Below are 25880 nucleotides of genomic sequence, written 5' to 3'. Positions count from 1 at the left end.
TACACTAATATGTATAAAATAGATAACAAATAAGAACCTCCTGTATAGCATGGGGAACTCTAATTCACTTCGCTGTATAGTAGAAACTAACACAACGTTGTAAAACAACTATACCCCAATAAAAAAAGGAAAAGAAAAAAAAAAATAACGTGGTTCATATGCCACCTTTATCAGGTTTCCAGAGAGCTGGAAGGTTAACCAAAGGTCAAATTTTCATGCAGAGAGGGAAAAGATTTTGTTAGCCCACCAAAAGTGGTGTTTACAAACTTTTAAATACGTGTATCTTTCTAGCTTTTTCTAATACAATGATTAAATATAATAACTGAGAAATATTACCATCATACGTCTATTTGTTAAGGCTTTTCATATAAGTCACAGGACAGCCAAGGACTATGGCTCATAATATGCTCTTAGAAGGAAGATTACGGCATTTATCAGGTGAGCATTTAAATTGTACAATTAACCAGAGGAACTCAGATCAAAATACAGGTTGTGTCCTCCAAGTTCTAAGAGGCCTGTTTCTGCACCTTCTATACACACAGATGATCATATCACGGTGACCAGTTCTGCGTTCACCAAAGTGGGGCTGGATTTCTCTCTCTCGCTTCCACACTCCGCCCTGGGCTCTCCCAGGTTGGGGAGGGTTAGGCATGTGTCTGGTCACCTTTCTCTCTCTGTAAAAGTAACTGGTCCCTGCAGGGTTTGCACTCATGCCCTCTGATCTCCTTTGTTCTGGTGGAGGAACTAAGTCCAGACAGATACAGGGTCGGGCCTGGCCCACCTCAAGCCACAGCGATGTTAGTGGATTAGCTGTGTGTAACAAAAAGCTCTCATTAAACCCGCTCACAGATGCTGGCACTCACGTCTTCAAGCTACGCTTTTGAAAGCGAAGTGACTGGGGCATGGAACAACATGTGGACCTGCAGGCCCAGGGCCCCGCTGAGCAGATTCTCTAGACTTTTCTGTGACTTACCCACCGGAGTGGGCATGGGAGCCTGGATGACTAATCACTTAACCGCTGACAGGTCAGCACCGAAAGACCTGCCTTTCTGAAGGGCGTGCCAGATGGAGAATCTGATACCAACGTGATGAGTCTGTCTCTTGAAGGCGGACAGTCTGCCTTTTCTCTGGGCCCTGAAGGAGGGCTCAGTGGATCTATGGGTCATTACTGATAGCAGTGTCCACAGACTGAGCGATCACTCTAAACCTGGCAACACGGACTTTATATCCGTGTCCACACAGATCTATGTAACAACCACAGAGGGCCATCCCCATTTCCCAGAGGGGGAAACTGAAGCCCAGAGGGACATTACTTGCCCAGAGTAACAGCCGGTAAGTGGCAGTGTTGGGATTTGAACCCAAGTTTATGTGATGCCAAAGCCTGCCCCCTTCAGGCACCATCTCATCCCTCTACCCTCAGTAAAGCATCTTCAAGTTGGTTACCCATCCTGACTTGACCGCAAGTGCTGAAAGCAGCGATGGGCTCTGAGAACACCACTGCCTTGAAGTTTACCAGTGACTCCCCACCAGGAACTAACCGAGGACATGGCTGCCCAACTCTGGCCGGGAGGAGAGAGAGCAGCAGCTGGCTGACTCTGGACCAGCAACTTGATGACAGGTTCTGCTTCTGATACCGCCATTACTTTTTTCTCCACTAATTCCCACTTAGGTAATGCTTGATAGCTCAGATGTGTGATGGTTCTCCACTCAAGGACAAATAACTTGTCCACAGAAGACCAGCCAGCAGGGACTGCACTGTCTTCTCGTACCATCCTCAAATTGCTAGCAAAAACCTTTTTTTTAAAAATAATTTAAAAAAAATTTATTTATTTATCTTGGTTGTGCTGGGTCTTAGTTGCGGTATGTGAACTCTTAGTTGCGGCATGCATGTAGGATCTAGTTCCCTGACCAGGGATCAAACCCGGGCCCCCTGCACTGGGAGTGTGGAGTCTTAACCACTGCACCACCAGGAAAGTCCCTTTCTTAGCTTCTATTACAGAAAATTTCAAACATATAGAAAGTAGAGAAGACTATAAACAAAGCTCATGTACTCATCACCCAACTTTAAAGCAACCATCAAGTCCTGACCAGTTTTGTTTCTCCTGTGCCCATCCACCTTGTAAGGACCACCTTGCCCCTCCCACTCTCTGGATTATTCTGAAGGAATCTCAGACATTACATCATTGCATCTGTAAATGCTTCAGTATGTATCTTGAAAAGACCAGACTCCCCGCCTTTTTAAAAAAAATAACAAAATACCATTACAACACCTAAAGTATATTAGCAACAATTGCTTTATAAATCATCAAAGATCTAGACAGTGATCACATTTCCCCAATTGTCTTATACCTCTGTTTAATTTGAATCAGGATCCCACGAAGTTCCATACTTTGTGTTTGCATAGACACCGGAGAACATTAGGCATGGCTGACCATGTGAAAAATGAATAATTGAAGGAACACATCTATAAACTAGTGTCTGACGACTCTCATGCTCCCTTCCAACATCTGGGAGCATATCTGTTCATTCAATCATTCCACAGATATTTTCTCCTATGTGCCAGGTACTGTTCAAGGCTGAACTAAAATCCTTCCTGAACGTAAAAGAAGTTGTGCCATGTAACAGTGATCAGTGAAGCCAATATGCTAGTATTCCCTCCAGCACAGAGGTTAGCAAACTTTCTCAGTAAAGCACCAGAGTGAGTTGAGGCTCTGACTGGTCACGCAGCCCCTGTTGCGACTACTCAGCTCGCCTGTTGCAGCTTGGAAGCAGCCATAGAGAGTATATGAAAAGATGGGGAAACTGCATTCCGATAAAACTTTTTTTTTTAAATTGAAGTATAGTTGATTTACAATATTGTGTTAGTTTCAGGTGTACAGCAAAGTGATTCAATTATACATGTATTCTTTTTCAGATTCTTTTCCATTATAGGTTATTACAAGTTCCCTGTGCTATACAGTAGGTCCCTGTTGTTTATTTTATATATAGTAGTGTGTATATCTTAATCTCATACTCCAAATTTATCCCTCCCCCCCTTTCCACTTGGGTAACCATAAGTTTTTTCTCTATGTCTGTGAGTCTGTTTCTGTTTTGTAAATAAGTTCATTTGTATCATTTTTTTAGATTCCCCATGTAAGTGATATCATACAATATTTCTTCCTCTGACTTACTTCACTTATATGATAATCTCTAGGTCCAACCATGTTGCTGCAAATGGCATTATTTCATTCTTTTTTATGGCTGAGTAGCATTCCATTGTACATATATAACACATTTTCTTTCCAATAAAACTTTACAAAAACCAGTTGGTGGGCAGGATTTTGACCTGCAGGCTGCGGTTTGACAACTCCCAGGCCTAGCAAATCACCCTCCCCTAGCCCCAGCTTCCGTGGTCAGTACTCGGGTTTGACGATCATACCCACCTGGGTGCTGGTTATTTAGGGTGAGAGGCAGGACGGAGGGGCGTGGAGTCAGTACCGCTCAGCGAAGAGGAAAGTGAAGAAAACCTGCAAACGTTAAAGGAAGTTTGTACCCAAGTCGTCTTACCATTCCGATAGTGTTCGAACCAAGGCGCCTCTACCCAGGCAGAGACGAGGTCCCCCAGCTTAGCTCGGAGGCGTAAAGTGATGTTGAAATGCCGTGGGAAGCCCTCCGAGAGGCTGTTCGCGGTAAAGTTGCACTCTGTCCCGGTGAGGTGCGTACAATCCACCCTGCTGTCTTTTCTGTTGACGTCATACCAGGTACTACTCGTGCTGCTGCAAAGGGAAGAAGGATTTTACTTTGCACAAGTCTCTCTTTGATCACATATTAACAGTTTCCCCAGAGATGAGTTTTTATTTATTTATATTTTATTATTATTTTTTTTTTGCGGTACGCAGGCCTCTCACTGCTGTGGCCTCTCCCGTTGCGGAGCACAGGCTCCAGACGCGCAGGCTCAGCGGCCATGGCTCACGGGCCCAGCCGCTCCGCGGCATGTGGGATCTTCCCGGACCGGGGCACGAACCCGTGTCCCCTGCATCGGCAGGCGGACTCTCAACCACTGCGCCACCAGGGAAGTCCCAGAGATGAGATTTTAATTCGATGTTTTTGATTGAGACATTGCTCACATACCATACACTACCCCCATTTAAAGTGGTACCACTACCCCCATTTAAAATGGATTTCAGTAAATTCACACGGGTGTGCAGCCTCAGCACAATCCATTTGAGGACACGTTCATCATCCCCTAAAAACCCCTGCACCTGCAGCAGTCGCTCTCCACTTCCTCCACCCCCCAAGCACGGTACCACTGATATACTTTCTACCTCTATGGATTTGCCTGTTCTGGACATTTCATAGAAATACAATCATGAACTATATGGTCTTTTGTGACGAGTGCCCTTCACTTAGCCTGTTTTACTTAATATGTTTTCAAGCGTGATACATGTTGTAGCATGTATCAGTACTTCATCCCTTCTTATGACCAGATAATGTCCCATTGTATGTACATACCACATTTAGTTTATCCACTGATCTGCTGATGGGCACCTGGGTTGTCTCCACTTTTTGGCTATTGTGAATAATGCTAAGAATATTCACATGTAAATTTCTTTGTGAACTTATGTTCAGTTCTGTGGGGTGTATACCTAGGAGTGGACTTGCCGGGTCATATGGTAACTCTATTTTTAACTGATTTCCTGAGTAGCTGCACCATTTTACATTCCCACCCACAATGTATGAGGGTTCCAATTTCTCCTTATTGTCACCAACACTTGTTATTATGCCTTTTTTATTTTATTTTATTTTTTAAATAAATTTATTTATTTTATTTATTTTTGGCTGCATTGGGTCTTCATTGCTGCACACGGGCTTTCTCTAGTTGCGGTGAGCAGGGGCTACTCTTCATTGCGGTGTGCAGGCTTCTCATTGCGGTGGCTTCTCTTGTTGCGGAGCAAGGGCTCTAGGTGCGTGGGCTTCAGTAGTTGTAGTACACAGGCTCAGTAGTTGTGGCTTGCAGGCTCTAGAGCGCAGGCTCAGTAGTTGTGGCGCACAGGCTTAGTTGCTCCGCGGCATGTGGGATCTTCCTGGACCAGGGCTCAAACCCATGTTCCCTGCATTGGCAGGCAGATTCTTAACCACAGCACCACCAGGGAAGCCCATGCCTTTTTTACTGTAGCCATCCAAGTGGCTGTATTTTCCCTGGTGACTAGTGATGTTGAGTATCTTTTCACGTGCTTATCGGCTATTTGCATATCTTCTTTGGAGAACTGTCTACTCAAATCCTTTGTCTATATTTTAATTGGGTTATTTGCCTTTTAATTTTGAGTTGTAAGAGTTCTTTATACATTCTGGATACAAGTTCCTTATCAGATATATGATTTGCAAACATTTTCTGCCGTTTTGTTCTACAGTTGATTTTAATGCTTCAAACTCAGCCTCTGTAGCCTATGTCTTAGGCTGTTATAGGTGTTATATGTATGATACTGTGTTCATACAAACCATACCCATACTTCCTGCTGGGGTAGAGTTTGTTTTTACCCCATAGCTGCCCATTTAAAGAGAGTCTTGGCCACATGAAAACTTTGCCAAATGTAAGGCCATGCATCCTTGTAAGTGAGAATGCATTCCCCCGAGTCCCAATGCCACCTGCCCACGTGGGATTCTACTCGCTGACTCTGAGCTCTGTCCTTAGGTGACTGACTTGAGAAAAGGCAGGGAGGTAGCTCTAGAAGCCTCAGTAGTGCGGCAGCAGGCACTGTCCCCTCTAGGGACAGGTTGTGCCCTGGACAGCAACTCTGGCCTGGAAAGCAAGGCCAGGGGAGACAGGAGAAATGAGACTGGGGGGTCACGGCCACCAGCTCTCACACAACACATGTGCTTCTAAGTGTACCTCTGACCCTGCCTGGAGACTTATCTTCTGCTAATGTGGCGGGTGACCAGATGAAAGCCACATGTGGCCAGGGATTCCACAGAAGACGCCCACCGTACTCCACGCCCTGGGGCCACAGGCCCTAATGGGGAAAGGACCGCAAACCACAGGCAGCCCCTCTCAGTCTGGGGGTGCTGTGCTTCACAAGGGGATAAGTGATTTTTTTTTTTTAAGTTATACAGATACTTAAAGGTACTATAACCTTCTCCCTGCCAATCCCAGCTGTTGAACTGTGGCAAAAGGCCCTCTCCCTGATTTGCCAGGGAACTGACCACCCGTGTTCCATCTCCTCCCCTCACCTCCAAGCTTGCCCCTTTCGGATTTATCCCAGGGATGCAAGGGTTTTTCAATATACGCAAATCAATCAGTGTGATACACCACATCAACAAATTGAAGAATAAAAACCACATGATCATTTCAATAGATGTAGAAAAAGCTTTTGAGAAAATTCAACACCCGTTTATGATAAAAACTCTCCAGAAAGTGGGCACAGAGGGAACCTACCTCAACATAATAAAGGCCATATATGACAAACCTACAGCTAACATCAGACTCAAGGGTGAAAAGCTGAAAGCATTTCCTCTAAGGTCAGGAACAAGGCAAGGAGGTCCACTCTCGCCACTTTTATTCAACATAGTTTTGGAAGTCCTAGCCAATCAGAGAAGAAAAAGAAATAAAAGGAATCCAAATTCGAAAAGAATTTAAACTGTCACTGTTTGCAGATAACATGATACTATACATAGAAAATCCTAAAGACGCTACCAGAAAACTACTAGAGCTCATCATTGAATTTGGTAAAGTTGCAGGTTACAAAATCAATACACAGAAATCCGCTGAATTTCAGAACTACTTTTTAAAAGTGTTTCTCAAAAAAGGTGTTTAAAAGGGCACAAGCCATCCAAATTTAAATGAGAGCTGACACATGAAGGTCAGCAGTTTGCGGGGGTGGGGGGAAGTGGAGTTCTGGAAGGTGGCCTCCCCATCTAATTGCAAAGGACAAAAATAAGGTGCTGTGGGCCCCATTTAAATGGATAATGAAATGGACACAGCCTCACGAGCATGGCACTGCCCCATGTCTGGACTCCCACCCTCTTGCCCAGGCTTATGTTGAATCAGCCAGTCTGAGCCTTACCCAGCAAGTAGTCCTGGCTCCTGGCAATGTACTCATGTGGATGGCCTCTGTCCCTTTTACCTAATTTTGAAAGCAACCTCATCATGAGAGGGAGAACAGCATAATGATTAAACACATGGACTCTGGGGCCAGATTACCTGGGTTCAAATCCCAGTTACTTCACTTCTCTGTTCCTCAGTCTTCTTATCTATAAGATGGGATGAACTATAGCATCTGACTCTCAGGGTTGTCCTGACAGTTGACACAGTGGACACCAGGAAAGTGCCTGGATCAGGGCCTGGTGCCTAGTAACCACCATCTAAATGTCTGTTAAACACCTGGGCAACCAATGATTTCACTGTCCAGCCTCTGTTACATCACTTCCAAAAATGATGAAGTTTTTTCCCTTTGAACTCAGCAAGTCATCGTCCAGAAATGTAAGAAAACAATCCGACACAGTTTATGTTTGAGGACATTACTTATAACAGTCACAAACTGTCAACTATTTATACCACTCATGAGTGAGGAAAAGTTTAAAAAATCCTGAGTGATACATCATATAACAGAACATAGAATAAAAATGTTCACACAGAAATAACTGTATGAAAAAAGTGGCTACATGCTTAACTACATTAAGTTAAAAGGAAAGAAAAAAAGGAAACAGGACCCAGAAGCATAACCCCAGTTTTGTTTCAGTCTTACACACATGCTGGCACATTTGCAAACAACTGCATGTATTTAGAAAAAAATGTCTAGAGAGAAATACACTAAAATGAGAATAGTGATTTTTCTTGGACAGCAGGTTGTTTTAATTTTATTCTTTTTACTTTTCTGGATTTTCCACATTTTCTATAAAGAAAATGTATTGCTATTAAAATTATAAAACAATGAAATTTTAAAAATGCATTGGGAAGACTGGGCAAGTGGGGTGTGACCTAGAAAGGGCCCTGCTGTCTGCCTGTTTTTATTTTCAAGAAAAAACAGAAACTCGGTTCTTTTTTTTTTTTTAAGTGAACTCTCCAGATGTTTAAATGTTGGCACTAATTGGAAAAAAAAAATTAAACACTGTGACCAAACACAGACTTTAGGCCACATGATCTGCAACTTCTGATTTAAACTTAAAATTTGCCCACAAAGTGCTCTATGTAATTTTGGCTTTGCTACTGTGACTGTCAAAAAACAGAGGCACGTTTATTTATAATTATAGTGATGTTTTACTGGGGAGAAACAGAATGGAAACTTATAAGTCCCAGGAGCCTCAAAATTAAATTATTTAATGTAACTAAAACGTCCTAAACATGTGAAAGTACCTAGAAACAAACCGACAAAAAAAGCAAAGGCCCTCTTCCATGATCAAATCTGTAATTGGAAAAGAAAACAAAATTAGCTTCTGTTTGAGTTTTCAGTGACCCCCTCAGCTTTTACAAATAGGGACATTCACATTCAACACATCACATCCCAAACCAACCTCTAACCTGATGAAATATCTACAAAATGCTTTCCGAATAGAAAACACAGTGAAACAGGTTGGTCTGTGATGTGAAACTGTCAAAGGCTTTAACAAATACTTCTAATATTTAGAGGTGCTCTGTCAACCCACAAATGTACTTCCCCAGTCAAGGCTAAGGAATGCTAGTCAACAGATCATCTGTAACATCCCCTTACTGAAATCTTCCTGTGTGGCTCTAGGATACCATATTTACTCAATGCCGAGCAGGGCCAGCTTCACGGGCACGTGACCTGCGCAGTGGCACAAAGCTGTACTCCTAGGAGGGCACCTGGTTTGAAGCTCTGCTTTACCATCCTGAAATTCCCAATAGTTTTTGCACAAGGGGCCCTACGTTTTCATTTTGCACCGGGCCCTGCAAATTATGTAGCCGGTCCTCATGGACTGGTCCTTTTATTACAGATGATCATGTTTGTAATTTATAATTACTTAAGAAATAGATAAATGCGATCCAGAGATAGTACTCAAATCCCAGTTCAGAATTTATTTTTGTTAAGCAAGTATTGTTACAACGGACAGTTCACGATGAAAACGAAGTCATCTGGAAACTACTCCTCTAACAAATTAACCATCTGTAATTTTTCTACATTGCCTGCCTGCTCTTGACCACAGACTCATTCCATGTCGCATACAGTTGCACCTGCTGTCATGTGACACATAACTACCCTTTTTACTGGTCACCTAAGGGTTCATCCATAAGTTCAAACTTGACACAGTTTGCCACCTTCCTGCTAATGGACATGAATAGACACTTCAATGTATCAGTATATCTTCATGAATATAAGTTTGTTTTTTTTTCCTGATGGGGGGGTCGTATTGTCTGCCTAGGATAAAAGTAACATGGACATCCCTACGACTGTAAGTGAAGAGTACAATTATTTTCTAAGGGGACTGTGCTCATAATTGATCCTGATTCAGCACTGCATCCACCAGCCACATTCTCAAAAGCACTGAGCATTCCTTTTTTTTTTTGCGGTATGCGGGCCTCTCACCGTTGTGGCCTCTCCCGTTGTGGAGCACAGGCTCCAGACGCGCAGGCTCAGCAGCCATGGCTCACGGGCCCAGCCGCTCCGCGGCATGTGGGATCTTCCTGGACCGGGGCACGAACCTGTGTCCCCTGCATCGGCAGGCGGACTCTCAACCACTGCGCCACCAGGGAAGCCCCTAGCATTCCTATTTTTTTAAATTTTGCTTATTTAGTAATCTAAAAATGACTTAGCCGATAATTTTTTGTGTGTGTGCACCGTGTGGCATGCAGGATCTTTGTTCCCCGACCAGGGATTGAACTCACGCCCTGTGTATTGTTAGAGTGGAGTCCTAACCACTGGACCGCAAGGGAATTCCCACAATAATTTTAACTTAGTCTCCACTTAATTCATTTAACAGGGTAAACAAGGACTTGGATTTTGCCTTTCTTCTTCCCCTATGTGTCTATACTGCAAATCAAGTGATGGCAAACTGTAAAAAAGCTTGAAAAGAAGGTAAGAGACAGAATGAGGGGCCGGAAAAAAATGCAAAATGGAACACCAGCTTAGAAACTGAGAATTAATAGTTCATTAGATGAATAACTTCCTTATTAGACCAAATTTGGCCCACAAGCCTAAATAAACCAGATTTTGACACTTGAAAGAGATGAAGACCAAAAGATGCCTCTTGCCCTTTCAAGATAGGAAGGCTTTTTATACATCTTCTCTTGAAACTGATGAATCAACTTTCACCAAACTAAGCAGTCATGTGGTTAGACAGCTGAGTTCTCTGATGGCCAGTGTCCTTTCAGCCTTCAGATACATGGGGTGTTGTGAAATCTCTGTCCTTGGAGATGTAAAAAGTACAGGAGAACTATCTGCTTCCCATGGATTTGCATACAATCCTGCCAAGAGGCAAGAACAGGCAGCTGGCCTCAGGTTCCGTAACAACCTCCCAACCCCAGCTCCCAGTAAGAATGCCAACAGAAATGTCGCTTACTATTTATACTGCACCTGGTAGACCACCGGCCTTGCGTCATTGTTCAGGGACACGGGCTCCCAGCTCAGAGCCTGCTGGGCGTTGTATAGGTGAACCTTCAGGTTTCGAGGAGCAGGCAGCTGGAAGGGGGTGTCTTGACAGGGACAGAGAATAAGAGAAGGGGGGAGAGGCGGGAGAGAAAGGGAGGGTCAAGAGGAGAAAAATCGATTACAAAAATATTCCAATGCACTCTACCAGACCATTCCTACACCTTGGTTTTTTTTTTTTTTTTTAACTAATTGCTATTGGAGTATAGTTGCTTTACAATGCTGTGTTAGTTTCTACTGAACAGCAAAATGAATCAGCCATACATATACATATATCCCCTCTTTTGGATTTCCTTCCCATTACGCCTCGGTTTTTGGTATTACCCGTTCTCCCCTACTCCTTTAGCCTTTGACTAAAGATGGCACCACTGACACAGACCGTGGGAAAAAGGGGGGCTTGGGGATGCCTTTCCACTTGCAGGTTCCAGTCCTTATGAATGGGTCCTGGTTATGGCGTCTGGCTGAACCAGAATGCCTGTTTTACGTTTAGTAAGTGTGGGTAACTTAACAGCCCGGGCTTCTGTTTCTTCGTCAGGAGTAAGGAATAAGTAACAGTAGACTGCAGAAGGCCGTGGAGAAAATTAACTTGATGACTACTTAACATGCATTAGACCCAGACTTATACCAAAGGAGTGTTTGGTAAACGTCCACAAACATGGGTGCGCGCACACACACACACACACACACACACACACACACACAGAAACATACCCCAAACCAGGCGTGCAAAGCCCACAGACACCTGGGAGGGTGAGGACTTGTCTTCTGGGCTTCATCAGAGTCGTTGTGTTTCTCAAAGACCCCCCCAACATCACAAGCACTGAAGTTAAAATGCAGATTCCCAGGCCACACCCCAGACCAGGAATTCTGCATTTTCAACAAGCTTCCCAGCTGATTCTCATGCACACTGAAGTTTGAGAACTACAAACGATAGAATAACACATTCCCCAGGGAACTGCCACCAAGATCTGAATCCCCCTTTTCGGGGTGACCTGGGAGACACAACTCCAAACAGGTGCTTTACAGGATTGGGCTAGAGGCTGCCCGCACGGGAGCCTTTGCTCTAGTTAGAAAACAGACCGTAATGATAGACTTTCTCTGAGATTTAAAGATTAATGGGGACTTCCCTGGTGGCGCAGTGGTAAAGTATCCGCCTGCCAACGCAGGGGACATGGGTTCGATCCCTGGTCCGGGAGGATCCCACATGCCACAGAGCAACTAAGCCTGTACGCCACAACTACTGAAGCCCGTGAGCTGTAGGGCCCGTGTGCTGCAACTACTGAAGCCTGCATGCCTAGAGCCCGTGCTCAAGCCACCGCAATGAGAAGCCTGTGCAACAAAGAGTAGCCCCCGCTCGCTGCAACTAGAGAAAGCCCACGCACAGCAACAAAGACCCGACGCAGCAGACAAAAAAAAAAAAACAAAAAAAAAACATTAATGAGAAACACCCAGAGGTGGAAAGTAAAGTTTGAAAAACATGCCGTTCCAGAATTCAAAGCAGGAAACTCAAACCACACAATTTCAGTAAATGCATCCAAGCTTAAAGAAGGATGCCCGGATCAGCTGATAGCCTGGCCCGCTGCTCTCCTCTGAAAGGTACATTACCTAGAGTCTGTGGCCACTTGTTTACTTACAGAATGTCCACTGTCTTCACAGCTATGACCTTGGGCTGACCTCCATTCTAGATCTTAATTCAAGCAGCTCACCAGCACTGCTGCCAACTCACACCAGGCCTCATGGAAGCTGGGCCAAAGGCGCAGCATGGCGGGAGGCTGGTCTCCTGGTCAGGCCCATCCCGCTCACTGTGGCTGCTATAGCCCAGTGGATGCCAAAGCTGAGCTGAGAGATGAAGTTCTGCTTCCAGGGAGGGATGTGCAGGGTCTCAGGGGTGAGTGCTTGGTTGGGGCTGGGCACCCATCAGAGCATACCGGAGACCTTCTACTGTCTATATTAGTTTCCTAGTTTTAAAAAATTAATTAATTAATTAATTTTTGGCTGTATTGGATTTTCATTGCACACGGGCTTTCTCCTAGTTGTGGTGAGCTGGGGCTACTCTTTGTTGTGGTGCGTGGGCTTCTCATTGCGGTGGCTTCTCTTGTTGCGGAGCAAGGGCTCTAGGCGCGCGGGCTTCAGTAGTTGCAGTACACAGGCTCAGTAGTTGTGGCTCGCGGGCTCTAGAGCACAGGCTCAGTAGTTGTGGTGCACGGGCTTAGCTGCTCCGCGGCATGTGGGATCTTCCCGGTCCAGGGCTCAAACCCGTGTCCCCTGCACTGGCAGGTGGATTCTTAACCACTGCACCACCAGGGAAGTCCCCAGTTTCCTACTGATGTTGAAAGAAATGACCCCAAATGTAGTGTCTTAAAACAACCCAGATTTATGCTCTTACAGCTCTGGAGGTCAGAAGTTTGCAGTAGGTCTCACTGGGCCCATGTCAAGGTGTCGGCAGGGCTCTGTTCCTTCTGGAAGCTTGCCTTTTTCCTTGCCTAGAAGCTGCTCACATTCTTTGGCTCATGGCCTCTGCCTCCGGCAATGCTGGGCTGAGTCTTTCTTGTGCTGCCGTCTCTTTGGTTCTGACTCTCTTGCCTCCCTCTCCCATCCTCCAAGGACCCTTGTGATTGCACTGGGCCCACAGAGCCCGACAATCCAGGATAATCTCCCCAGCTCAGGACCCCTAATTTAATCACGTCTGCCAAATCCCTTCTGCCATGTAAGATAACGTGGTCACAGGTTCCGGGGATGAGGATGTGGACACCTTTGGGGACCCTTATTCGGCCTGCCCCAGGGCTCCTCCCCATCTCCCCATCTCTGGGGAGGGGCCAGAGGCGTTCCCCCTCCCTCCGCCCTTCTCCTGGCACCCTCTCCCCCGTCTAAGCATTCAGCTGAGAAAGGGAGCGACAGGGGACCAGTGAAGTCTTCCACCCCAACTGGCACGTGGACCAGAAGAAAGGCTTCTGGAAAAGCTGGGGTCTCCAGATGAGTCTTCCACTTTCTTCAACTTTCATTTTACTGAGGTGTGGAGAGAGGACCTGCAGTTTTGCTCTCGTATTTGAGTTTCTTGGACTCCCCTGTCTCACCACATTCAGAGAAGAAAATGAGTCTTACGGCTGTAGATTTCACAGTGAAGTACCAGAGGCTGCCCACTCATTAACACCAACAGCTTCAACCCCGGCCCTGCACGCCTCTCAGGAGGCCCGTCCCTCCACGGCCTCCCGTGGCCTCCTCCTTGTTCCTGGGAAGCGCCGGGAACCCTCCCACCTCGCCTTGCCCTTGCTGCTGCCCTTCTCTCCCCCTGTGCCAGGCTCTCTCCCCCGCTCCCTTCATGTCTCTGCTCAGATGCCACCTTATCAGAGCAGCTTCCTGCCTACGAAGCCCAGGGCAGGCCACTCCCGATCCCTGCTTTCCTTTTCTCCTAGCTTTCCCACCACCTGCGTCCTTTGTTTACACCCCGGTGGTGAGAGGCATGGATTCCAGAACTTGACTGCCTGGGTTCAAAGCCACGCGTGCTTTGCGGGACCTTGAGCAAGCTGTTTCCCTCTCTGTGCCTGGTTGCCTCCCCTGCGAAATGGAAACGAAAACAGTGCAGACTTCAAAGGGTTATTATGAGGAATGAGTGGGTTAATTTCACATGGGGTGCTGAGAACAGTGCGAGCACCACGTGATCGTTTCCTCTCCTCCTTGCTAGCAGCTCACTGACAGTCTCCCCCAACACTAGAGCAGCGAGCTCCAGGAGGGCTGGGTGTTGCCACACTTGGGGGCTGTTTCATCCCTAGTGCCTGGAGGACCAGGCACGCAGGATCTGGGGAGCGAGTGGCTTGCAGCCCAGCGGCCTGAGTTGCTTCAGGGATTATGTAGCCAGTTTCTGTGTCCTCAGGGTTGCATTTGTCCACCCGAAACCCACGCTAATCTCAGTCTCTCCATCTCTTCCTTGCTTTATGTGTAAGTCCTGCCTTTTCTCTGGTCTCAGTGGCTGAGGCAGGGAGTGGGTATAACTCTGGACCATGGACTTATCTGGATGGCTCTAAAGGGTCAATATATTTAGGGCCATAGCACCTTCTGTCAACAGTGTTGACAAAGGCTCTGTGGGAAGGGAAGAGAATTTCTGGACAAAGGGCTTTGGCTGGAATCCTGATCCTGCCACCTAGAGCCATGGGATCCTACCACGACCCCACCTGAGCCTCAGTTTTCCCATGAATAATGAAATGATACCATCTCTCCCAGAGATGGAGTGAGGGGCAAATGCAGGACCACGAATGAAAGGCAAACCAGACACTGCTGCCTAAGTGTGATTTTTAAGACGTGCCCATTTCAGGGTGATCTGATGGATGGCTGCTTCTGCAGGTGGCGAGCCGCAACCCGATACCCAGACCCTGCCTTCAGTGATCAGCAACAGAGGGCCCAGCCCCATGCTGATCACTGCATTCAATGGTCTGACCCTGCTGTAGGCAGAACAGTGGCCCCTCCCAAAGATGTCTGTGTCCTAATGTATTCACAGGACACAGATATCTTTGGGAGGGGATGAAACTTAGGGTTCTGAGGAGGACACAGGGCGTGCACAGCCATGTGGCTGACAGGGTCTTGGTGCTCGGCCAGGTGTCAGGCCTGAGCCTCTGAGGTGGGAGAGCCAAGCTCAGGACACTGGTTCACCAGAGACCTCCCAGCTCCAAGTAATATCAAACAGCGAAAGCTCTCCCAGAGATCTCCATCTCAACGCTAAGACCCAGCTCCACTCAACTACCAGCAAGCTACAGTGCTGGACACCCCATGCCAAACAACTAGCAAGACAGGAACACAACCCCACCCATTAGCAGACAGGCTGCCTAAAATCATAATAGGATCACAGGCACCCCAAAACACACAACCAGACGTGGGCCTGCCCACCAGAAAGACAAGATCCAGCCACATCCACCAAAACATAGGTGCCACTCGCCTCCACCAGGAAGCCTACACAACCCACTGAACCAACCTTAGCCACTGGGGACAGACACCAAAAACAACAGGAACTACGAACCTGCAGCCTGTGAAAAGGAGACCCCAAACACAGTAAGTTAGGCAAAATGATAAGACAGAGAAATACACAGCAGATGAAGAAGCAAGGGAAAAACTCACCAGACCTAACAAATGAAGAGAAAATAGGCTGTCTACCTGAAAAAGAATTCACAGTAATGATATTAAAGATGATCCAAAATCTTGGAAATAGAATGGAGAAAATACAAAAACCGTTTAACAAGGACCTAGAAGAACTAAAGAGCAAACAAACAATGATGAACAACACAATCAATGAAATTAAAAATTCTCTAGGAGGAATTAATAGCAGAATAACTGAGGCAGAAGAACAGATAAGTGACCTGGAAGATAAAATACTGGAAATGACTACCACAGGGCAGGATAAAGAAAAAAGAATGAAAAGAGTTGAGGACAATCTCAGAGACCACTGGGACAACATTAAATGCACCAACATTCGAATTACAGGGGTCCCAGAAGAAGAAGAGAAAAAAAAAGGGACTGAGAAAATATTTGAAGAGATTATAGTTGAAAACTTCCCTAAGATGGGTAAGGAAATAGTCAATAAAGTCCAGGAAATGCAGAGAGTCCCATACAGGATAAATCCAAGGAGAAACACACCAAGACACATATTAATACAATTATCAAAAATTAAATTCAAAGAAAAAAGATTAAAAGCAGCAAGGGAAAAGCAACAATTAACATACAAGGGAATCCCCATAAGGTTAACAGCTGATCTTTCAGCAGAAACTCTGCAAGCCAGAAGGGAGAGACAGGACATATTTAAAATGATGAAAGGGAAAAACCTACAACCAAGATTACTCTACCCAGCAAGGATCTCATTCAGATTCAATAGAGAAATTAAAATCTTTACAGACAAGCAAAAGCGAAGAGAATTCAGCACCACCAAACCAGCTCTACAACAAATGCTACAGAAACTTCTCTAGGCAGGAAACACAAGAGAAGGAAAAGACTTACAATAACAAGCCCAAAAGAATTAAGAAAATGGTAATAGGAACATTCATATCAATAACTACCTTAAATGTAAATGGATTCAATGCTCCCACCAAAAGACACAGACTGGCTGAATGGATACAGAAACAAGACCCATACATATGCTGTCTACAAGAGACCCACTTCAGACCTAGGGACACATACAGACTGAAAGTGAGGGGATGGAAAAAGATATTCCATGCAAATGGAAATCAAAAGAAAGCTGGAGTAGCAATACTCATACCAGACAAAATAGACTTTAAAATAAAGACTAATACAAGAGACAAAGAAGGACACTACATAATGATCAAGGGATCGATCCAAGAAGAAGTTATAACAATTGTAAATATTTATGCACCCAACATAGGAGCACCTCAATACATAAGGCAAATACTAACAGCCATAAAAGGAGAAATCGACAGTAACACAATCATAGTAGGGAACTTTAACACCCCACTTTCACCAATGGACAGATCATCCAAAATGAAAATAAATAAGGAAACACGAGCTTTAAATGATACATTAAACAACATGGACTTAATTGATATTCAAAGGACATTCTATCCAAAAACAGCAGATTACACTTTCTTCTCAAGTGCTCATGGAACATTCTCCAGGATAGATCATATCTTGGGTCACAAATCAAGCCTTGGAAAATTTAAGAAAACTGAAAATTGTACCAAGTATCTTTTCTGACCACAACACTATGAGACTAGATATCAATTACAGGAAAAAGTCTGTAAAAAAACCAAACACATGGAGACTAAACAGTACACTACTAAATAAACAAGAGATCACTGAAAAAATCAAAGAGGAAATCAAAAAATACCTAGAAACAAATGACAATGAAAACATGATGACCCAAAACCTATGAGATGCAGCAAAAGCAGTTCTAAGAGGGAAGTGTATAGCAATACAATCCTATCTCAAGAAACAAGAAACATCCCAAATAAACAATGTAAACTTACACCTAAAGCAATTAGAGAAAGAACAAAAAAACCCCAAAGTTAGCAGAAGGAAAGAAATCATAAAGATCAGATCAGAAAGAAGTGAAAATGAAATGAAGGAAACAATAGCAAAGATCAATAAAACTAAAAGCTGGTTCTTTGAGAAGATAAACGAAATTGATAAACCATTAGCCAGACTCATCAAGAAAAAAAGGAAGAAGACTCAAATCAATAGAATTAGAAATGAAAAAGGGGAAGTAACAACTGACACTGCAAAAATACAAAGGATCATGAGAGCTTACTACAAACAACTATATGCCAATAAAATGGACAACCTGGAAGAAATGGACAACCTGAACCAGGAAGAAATAGAAAATATAAACAGACCAATCACAAGCACTGAAATTGAAACTGTGATTAAAAATCTTCCAACAAACAAAAGCCCAGGACCAGATGGCTTCACAGGCAAATTCTATCAAACATTTAGAGAAGAGCTAACACCTATCCTTCTCAAACTCTTCCAAAATATAGCAGAGGGAGGAAATACTCCCAAACTTATTCTACAAGGTCACCATCACCCTGATATCCAAACCAGACAAAGATGCCACAAAAAAAGAAAACTACAGGCCAATATCACTGATGAACATAGATGCAAAAGTCCTCAACAAAATACTAGCAAACAGTATCCAACAGCACATTTAAAGGATCATACACCATGATCAAGTGGGGTTTATCCCAGGAATGCAAGGATTTTTCAATATATGCAAATCAATCAATGTGATAAACCATATTAACAAATTGAAGGAGAAAAACCATATGATCATGTCAATAGATGCAGAAAAAGCTTTTGACAAAATTTAACACCCATTTATGATAAAAACCCTCCAGAAAGTAGGCATAGAGGGAACTTACCTCAACATAATAAAGGCCATATATGACAAACCCACAGTCAACATTGCTCTCAATGGTGAAAAACTGAAACCATTTCCACTAAGATCAGGAACAAGACAAGGCTGCCCACTCTCACCACTATTATTCAACATATTCGAAGTAAAACTGTCACTGTTTGCAGATGACATGATACTATACATAGAGAATCCTAAAGATGATACCAGAAAACTACTAGAGCTAATTAATGAATTTGGTAAAGTAGAAGGATACAAAATTAATGCACAGAAATCTCTTGCATTCCTATACACTAATGATGAAAAATCTGAAAGAGAAATTAAGGAAACACTCCTATTTACCATTGCAACAAAAAGAATGAAATACCTAGGAATAAACCTACCTAAGGAGACAAAAGACCTGTATGCAGAAAACTATAAGACACTGATGAAAGAAATTAAAGGTGATACAAACAGATGGAGAGATATACCATGTTCTTGGATTGGAAGAATCAACATTGTGAAGATGACTATACTACCTAAAGCAATCTACAGATTCAATGCAATCTCTATTAAACTACCAATGGCATTTTTCACAGAACTAGAACAAAAAATTTCACAATTTGTATGGAAACACAAAAGACCCCGAGTAGCCAAAGCAATCCTGAGAAAGAAAAACGGACCTGGAGGAATCAGGCTCCCTGACTTCAGACTATACTACAAAGCTACAGTAATCAAGACAATAAGGTACTGGCACAAAAATAGAAATGTAGATCAATGGAACAGGAGAGAAAGCCCAGAGATAAAGCCACGCACATATGGTCACCTTATCTTTGATAAAGGAGGCAAGAATATACAATGGAGAAAAGACAGTCTCTTCAATAAGTGGGTCTGGGATAACTGGACAGCTTCATGTAAAAGAATGAAATTAGAACACTCCCTAATGCCATACACAAGACTAAACTCCAAATGGATTAAAGAACTAAATGTAAGGCCAGACACTATAAAACTCTTAGAGGAAAACATAGGCAGAACACTCTATTACATAAATCACAGCAAGATCCTTTTTGACCCGCCTCCTAGAGAAATGGAAATAAAAACAATAAACAAAAGGGACCTAATGAAACTTAAAAGCTTTTGCACAGCAAAGGAAACCATAAACAAGACAAAAAGACAACCCTCAGAATGGGAGAAAATATTTTCAAACGAAGCAACTGACAAAGGATTAACCTCCAAAATATACAAGCAGCTCATGCAGCTCAATATCAAACAACCGGGGCTTCCCTGTTGGCACAGTGCTTAAGAATCTGCCTGCCAATGCAGGGGACACGGGTTCGAGCCCTGGTCTGGGAAGATCCCACATGCCGCGGAGCAACTAAGCCCGTGTGCCACAATTACCGAGCCTGCTCTATAGAGCCTGCGTGCCACAACTACTGAAGCCCGTCTGCCTAGAGCCTGTGCTCTGCAACAAGACAAGACACCGCAATGAGAAGCCTGCACACTGCAACGAAGAGTAGCCCCTGCTCACCGCAACTAGAGAAAGCCCACATGAAGCAACGAAGACCCAGCACAGCTAAAAAATAATAAATAAGTAAAATAAATAAATTTAGTTTTAAAAAAACCCCAAACAAACAAACAACCCAATCCAAAAATGGGCAGAAGACCTAAACAGACATTTCTCCAAAGAAGATATACAGATTGCCAACAAACACATGAAAGGATGCTCAACATCACTAATCATTAGAGAAATGCAAATCAAAACTACAATGAGGTATCACCTCACACCGGTCAGAATGGCCATCATCAAAAAATCTACAAACAATAAATGCTGGAGAGGGTGTGGAGAAAAGGGAACCCTCTTGCACTGTTGGTGGGAATGTAAACTGATACAGCCACTATGGAGAACAGCATGGAGGTTTCTCAAAAAAACTAAAAATAGAACTACCATATGACCCAGCAATCCCACTACTGGGCACATACCCTGAGAAAACTATAATTCAAAAAGAGTCATGTACCACAATGTTCACTGCAGCTCTATTTACAATAGCCAGGACATGGGAGCAACCTAAGTGTCCATCGACAGATGAATGGATAAAGAAGATGTGGCACATATATACAATGAAGTATTACTCATCCATAAAAAGAAACGAAACTGAGTTATTTGTAGTGAGGTGGATGGACCTAGAGACTGTCATACAGAGTGAAGGAAGTCAGAAAGAGAAAAACAAATACCATATGCTAACATATATATATGGAATCTAAAAAAAAAGAAAAGTTTCTGAAGAACCTATGGGCATGACAGGAATAAAGACACAGATGTAGAGAATGGATTTGAGGACACGGGGAGGGGGAAGGGTAAGCTGGGGCGAAGTGAGAGAGTGGCATGGACAGATATACACTACCAAATGTAAAACAGATAGCTAGTGGGAAGCAGCTGCATAGTGCAGGGAGATCAGCTGGGTGCTTTGTGACCACCTAGAGGGGTGGGATAGGGAGGGTGGGAGGGAGGGAGACGCAAGAGGGAGGAGATATGGGGATGTATGTATATGTATGGCTGATTCACTTTGTTATAAAGCAGAAACTAATGCACCATTGTAAAGCAATTATACTCCAATAAAGATGTTAAAAAAATTTAAAAAAAAAAAGAAATTTAGGGTCCAAATCAGAAGACCTAAAAACAGATTATCCTGGAGTATTTGGGTGGACCCGATGTCACCATAAGTATGTTTGTCTAGAAGCTGGAAAAGGCAAGGAAGTGATTCTTCCCCTAGAACCCTCAGAAAGGAGCACATCGCTACAACACCTTGATTTTAGCCCAGTGAAAGCTGCATCTGACTGCTGACCTCCTGAACTGTAAGACACTAAATTTGGTTCTAGGCATCTTCACCATAAGCTTCTTTGCCGTAGACATTTTTGCCACAGCATTTTCACTGCAAACATTTTTGCCAAATAACTAATTTGCCATCAGGCGATTTAGCTCTAAAAAGTAAAATAATGAAAAATAAAAGAGAGACAGTGCATAAGACATAATGAAACATGAAAAGTGATGACAAAACTTAGAAGACTTTATTGCAAAATACAAAATATTTGAATCCATTGAAAATGTGTGTAGATGCAAGGCAATACTGCGCAAACAACTGATTTTATTTTGTGGGCTTTACAAAGCCCTTGTCTTCAAAGTCTTTCGTTCATCATATTATACGTTGTTTTGTTTTTTTCCTATTGACTTGTTTCATGCTTTCTCTTTTTCACTAAGATTTCATATTGCATTAAGCGAGGTGTCAGTTTCTGAACACTGGGATGCATGTTTGTAACTGAGCTTTGTACTGCGTTCTGAAAGCCTCTACGCTATTGTGTGGTCTTGGCATACTGTCACGTGTCCCTTGAGAAACGTTTAGTTCTATGGGAAACGTTGGTTCAACGCTGCACCTTTAAGGCCGTTGGTCTCTTTCTCTTCCAGGGTAGTGTGTTTCAAAATCAGAAACAAACTCATCATCATCGGTCAGCTCGATAAAGTCATCAGTAACTTCACTAACTGGAAGAAACGCTGCTGACACATTTCAACCGCTTGAAACCAAACTATCAACCAGTTATTTTATCTTTTACAGCAAAATCGCCTGATGGCCAATTAGTTAGGCGACGAACATGTTTGAGGTGCCAAGTTGGTAGTCATTCGTTCCAGCAACAACAGGAAACTAATACAGTCCCTGGAGGTGGACACCAGGCCTTTAATGACACCCCAGCTCCTACAAGATAAAAGCTCACAGTCCTAAGTAGCGTGTACAAAGCCCCACTCTACTTGTTTCTCCACGGTCTTTGGGGCAATGGTTCACTAACTGTTAATGGTAAAAAGAGATAACCTAGGGAGGTGCCAAGTGTGTCCTCTGTACCTCACAACCACAGCTCCTTCTGTTCCACCTTCCTGCCCCAACCGGCCACCTCCGATCCACCCTGGATCCAGGTGTTTGAGATTTTATACATTTTAAAGAATAGTCTCTCCTGGGTCTTAACAGCATAGTTTGATAAACACACATCACACACAGATAATAAAGTACTGCTAACATCAAAATTAATCATTTAATCTTTTTTTTTTTTTTGCGTTACGCGGGCCTCTCACTGCTGTGGCCTCTCCTGTTGCGGAGCACAGGCTCCGGATGCGCAGGCTCAGCGGTCACGGCTCACGGGCCCAGCCGCTCCGCGGCATGTGGGATCTTCCCGGACCGGGGCACGAACCCACGTCCCCTGCATCGGCAGGTGGACTCTCAACCACTGCACCACCAGGGAAGCCCTAATCATTTAATCTTGACAATCGAACACCCTTCAGAATCTTCCCATGGATGGGTCATTATTATGAACATCAATGATCTCACCTCCCTGCAGATGAGGAGAAGTCAAAAAGACATTCCCTGAATCCTCACCCATAACCAGGAAGCTGCTCTCGTCTGTAAATACTGGACATCAGCTTATTTACCTAGACCATTTGTCTCTTCCTATAAAGGATGGTTTGGTTTCCCAGGGAGTAAAATGGGGCTCTTATCCACTTCAAAATATGGGTGAGGAAATTAGGAGAGATCATGCATAGAAAGCACTTAACAGCTTGTCTGAGTTAAAAGAGTAGCCCAATAAATGGTGGACATTACTATCATTTATAGAGTTTGCCCCCAAACATTTCAGTTACATAGTAGTTTCCACTGTTGAGATTATGGACAAACAGGAGTTACTTAATACACATTTATCTGCAATGGTTTTTATGTGGTCGGGGATTTATGGTTTTTCTCAGTGGTCTCTAAGCTCTCAGAAGCTTTGGATGTTCAAGCCAGCAAGTCATGGTGAGAAAATTTTGTGGCCTAAGGACATTCCAATCTGCTAGACAATAAGCAGCAGCTATGACAATTACAAATAGAAGCCTTAATTCTTCAACATTCGGGTAATTAAATTACTAAAGAGTGGGTTGACTTACTGCACTTTAATGCTTTGATTAGCTTCTATCTAAAGCACCACCTACTACAGATTGGGTCAGGTCCGGTATTTTACATATGTTATCCTTCTAACAACTCGAAGGGGTAGATATTGCAAGTGCCCCTTTAAAAATTTTGTTTCCAGTACTTGTATTTTTCCCCCCTCTGACCATAAAAGCAATTACGTGACTACTGAAGGACACCTGTAAATTATGGAGAAGTCTGGAAATTTTTCTACTTACTACCCGTTTACTATATAATCGTTAATCTTTTCACTTTGTGTTTTGACCAGCAAAGAGTTTCTCTTAAAAATATCCCGGTTAGTTTTCAATTGTTTATTATGCAAAATTTCAAATAGTCACAAAAAACAGATTAGTATAATGTGGTGCTGCTTTGCAAAGAATCTGTGGTGAAGGACCAGTTTATTTCCAATGCATCACAGAGACCCAAACTTTTGCAGAATACAATCAAAGATAATCACTAGAAAGATGGACCTAGGACCACCGTGGGCAATTACTAACATTTTACGAGTGCCCAAATCTCATGTGAAGGAAGCAGGGAAGGGGCAGACATAGGTTGTTCAAGGCTTGAAGCTGGGGAGGAGCGGAGTCGAAATTCAAACCCATCTGTCCGACTCCCAGGGGAAACAGCCATTTAACCAGGAGCACACATCCCCATATGCAAGGCTCCCCTCAGCCAGGATCTACCGCATTTAAGGGCTTTAGCAAGGGATGCTGATAAAAGAAACAAACGCAAACAACACCTTGAGAATTCAAGTGGGAGGAAATTTCTAAATTCTTGAGACTTCTTAAGTGTTACCCAATCTATGATACCGGCTTTTCTACAGGAAAGAACCCAGCAAAACACAAACACGTGGACATGCACAGAATGTTCTCACACATCCACCTTTGTCATTGTTTTCTCTTTCTTTCTCTCTCTTTTTTTTGTAGTTTTTCTCTTTCGCTCATAAGTATGGTCAGTTAGTGTCAGAGGTAAGCAGATGGCCGATCGCAGGTAAAGGGCCGTCCAGATGGGAACGGAGCTGGGATTAACAGTCTGGTTCAGCTGACCGACCTCCTTACCCGCAACGCGACATTTCTGGGTCCTGCCCTGAGCGCAGCCCCGCCCCGCCCCCTTCCCCCCCATCTATCCGTTCCCCATCGGGGTTTCACACCGGTATCAAACACACTCGGCCACAGTAAGACTGAGTTACAGTCACAACCTCCAAGACGGAGGTCCCTGCCGGTGGCTGGCCTCCACGGCACGCAGCTGCCAGGAAGGCAGGCCTGGGACCTGCTTCCAGCTCAGGCCACTGGGGAGGCCGTGCCAGACGGGGCTACGTTCAGGCGGCCCAGCAGAAGACTCTGTGGCCCGCAGAGGCGGCCTTTCCTCGAGCCCTGGATTCGGTTTTTCCTTTGTTCATTTTGAGACATTCGGAGTCGGGCCGCGCTGGAGTTTGGGCGGCGGCGCGGGGGTGGGAGAGAAGGAGCTAGAGTGTGTCCAGATTCAGGCAGGGGCAGCTTGGGCCCCTCCTTCCTGCCAGCGATGTCCAGGGCGCCGGGAGAGGCGAACGGCGTCCAGCGGCTCCTCCCGCTGCGCCAGCTCCACGCCCCGAGACTGCCCGGAATTCTCCCCTACCACCCCACACCCACTTCGGCTCCCCGCGGACCCCGCCCGATCGGGGCAGCCCTGTAGCCCCTCAACCGATCCAGGTTCCCTGCGGATCCCAGCCGCTAGGGACACCCCCGTTTACCCCCAACCTATCGGGGTTCCCGTGGGCACCCCACCTACTCCGGGCTCCCCGCTGACACCCACCCGTGCGACAACGGTTCCGGCCGGCCTCTGGGTGGGTGGGGGGCCCAGGCCCCGCTTACCTGCCGGGGGCGTCGCTGCGCCGCAGCTACTGAGCAGTAACAGCAGCGGCAGCAGTAACAGAGGCGGCGGCCGCATGGCCCGGGGCTCTGGGCGCTGCGGCCTCAGCGGCACTCTGGGCGCGGCCCGGCCCCGGCGCGGGGTCGCCAAGCCGCTCACGTCGCCGCCTAGGTGGCCATGGCGAGCGCAGGGCGCTGGGGCCTGCCTCTTCCAGAGCGGCGGCGGCGGCGGCGCGTCCCGGGCGGCAGGAGAGCCCGGCTCGGCCGCCGCGCCCAGGCCAGCCCCTCCCGGCGCCCGCGCCCCGCCCAGCGAGGCCGCCAAGTTCCTGCGCCCCGCCCGCCGCGGGGATTTTCCCGGCGCCCCCCATTCGCGCCGGCGCTCCCGGGAACCGCGGCCCGGGGCCTCCCGGCCCCCCCACCCCACCCCGTCTACCCGCGGCCGAAGCGCCCAGCGCGGCCCGATCCCGACCTCTGCGGCCGCCCGAGCTGGGGTCTCCCGAAGCGAGGCCTGGGCCTGGCACAGAGGACGGCGGGGGGGGGGGGGCAGAGGGAACCCTGCCAGACGCCACCTTCGGGGGCCTTGCGACCCCCTCGAAACCCAAGGCCCTCGGTGGGCCTCGCGCGGAGCCCTCCATCCTCACCCCACCCC

At 45.3% G+C, this 25880-nt stretch overlaps 1 protein-coding gene across 2 annotated transcripts in view; it reads right to left on the bottom strand.

The window, feature by feature from the left end:
- The window catches only part of IFNGR2 (interferon gamma receptor 2), a 39172-nt gene extending 13642 nt beyond the window's left edge, over positions 1-25530 (bottom strand). Inside the window, exons 1-3 of one of the 2 annotated variants that reach the window (XM_079921999.1) lie at positions 25235-25530; positions 10492-10624; positions 3547-3755 (exon numbers count right to left, since the gene is read on the bottom strand). In XM_079921999.1, coding sequence (XP_079778125.1) covers positions 3547-3755; positions 10492-10624; positions 25235-25310 — 418 coding nt within the window. In that variant the 5' untranslated portion in view covers positions 25311-25530. The remainder of the gene's footprint in view (positions 1-3546; positions 3756-10491; positions 10625-25234) is intronic. The other variant, XM_079922000.1, reaches the window with a different exon arrangement.
- Between the last annotated feature and the right edge of the window lie 350 nt (positions 25531-25880).

Source organism: Stenella coeruleoalba, assembly GCF_951394435.1.
Source record: "Stenella coeruleoalba genome assembly, chromosome: 5".
NCBI lineage: Eukaryota > Metazoa > Chordata > Mammalia > Artiodactyla > Delphinidae > Stenella > Stenella coeruleoalba.
This window is presented reverse-complemented; position numbering and strand designations above follow the sequence as displayed.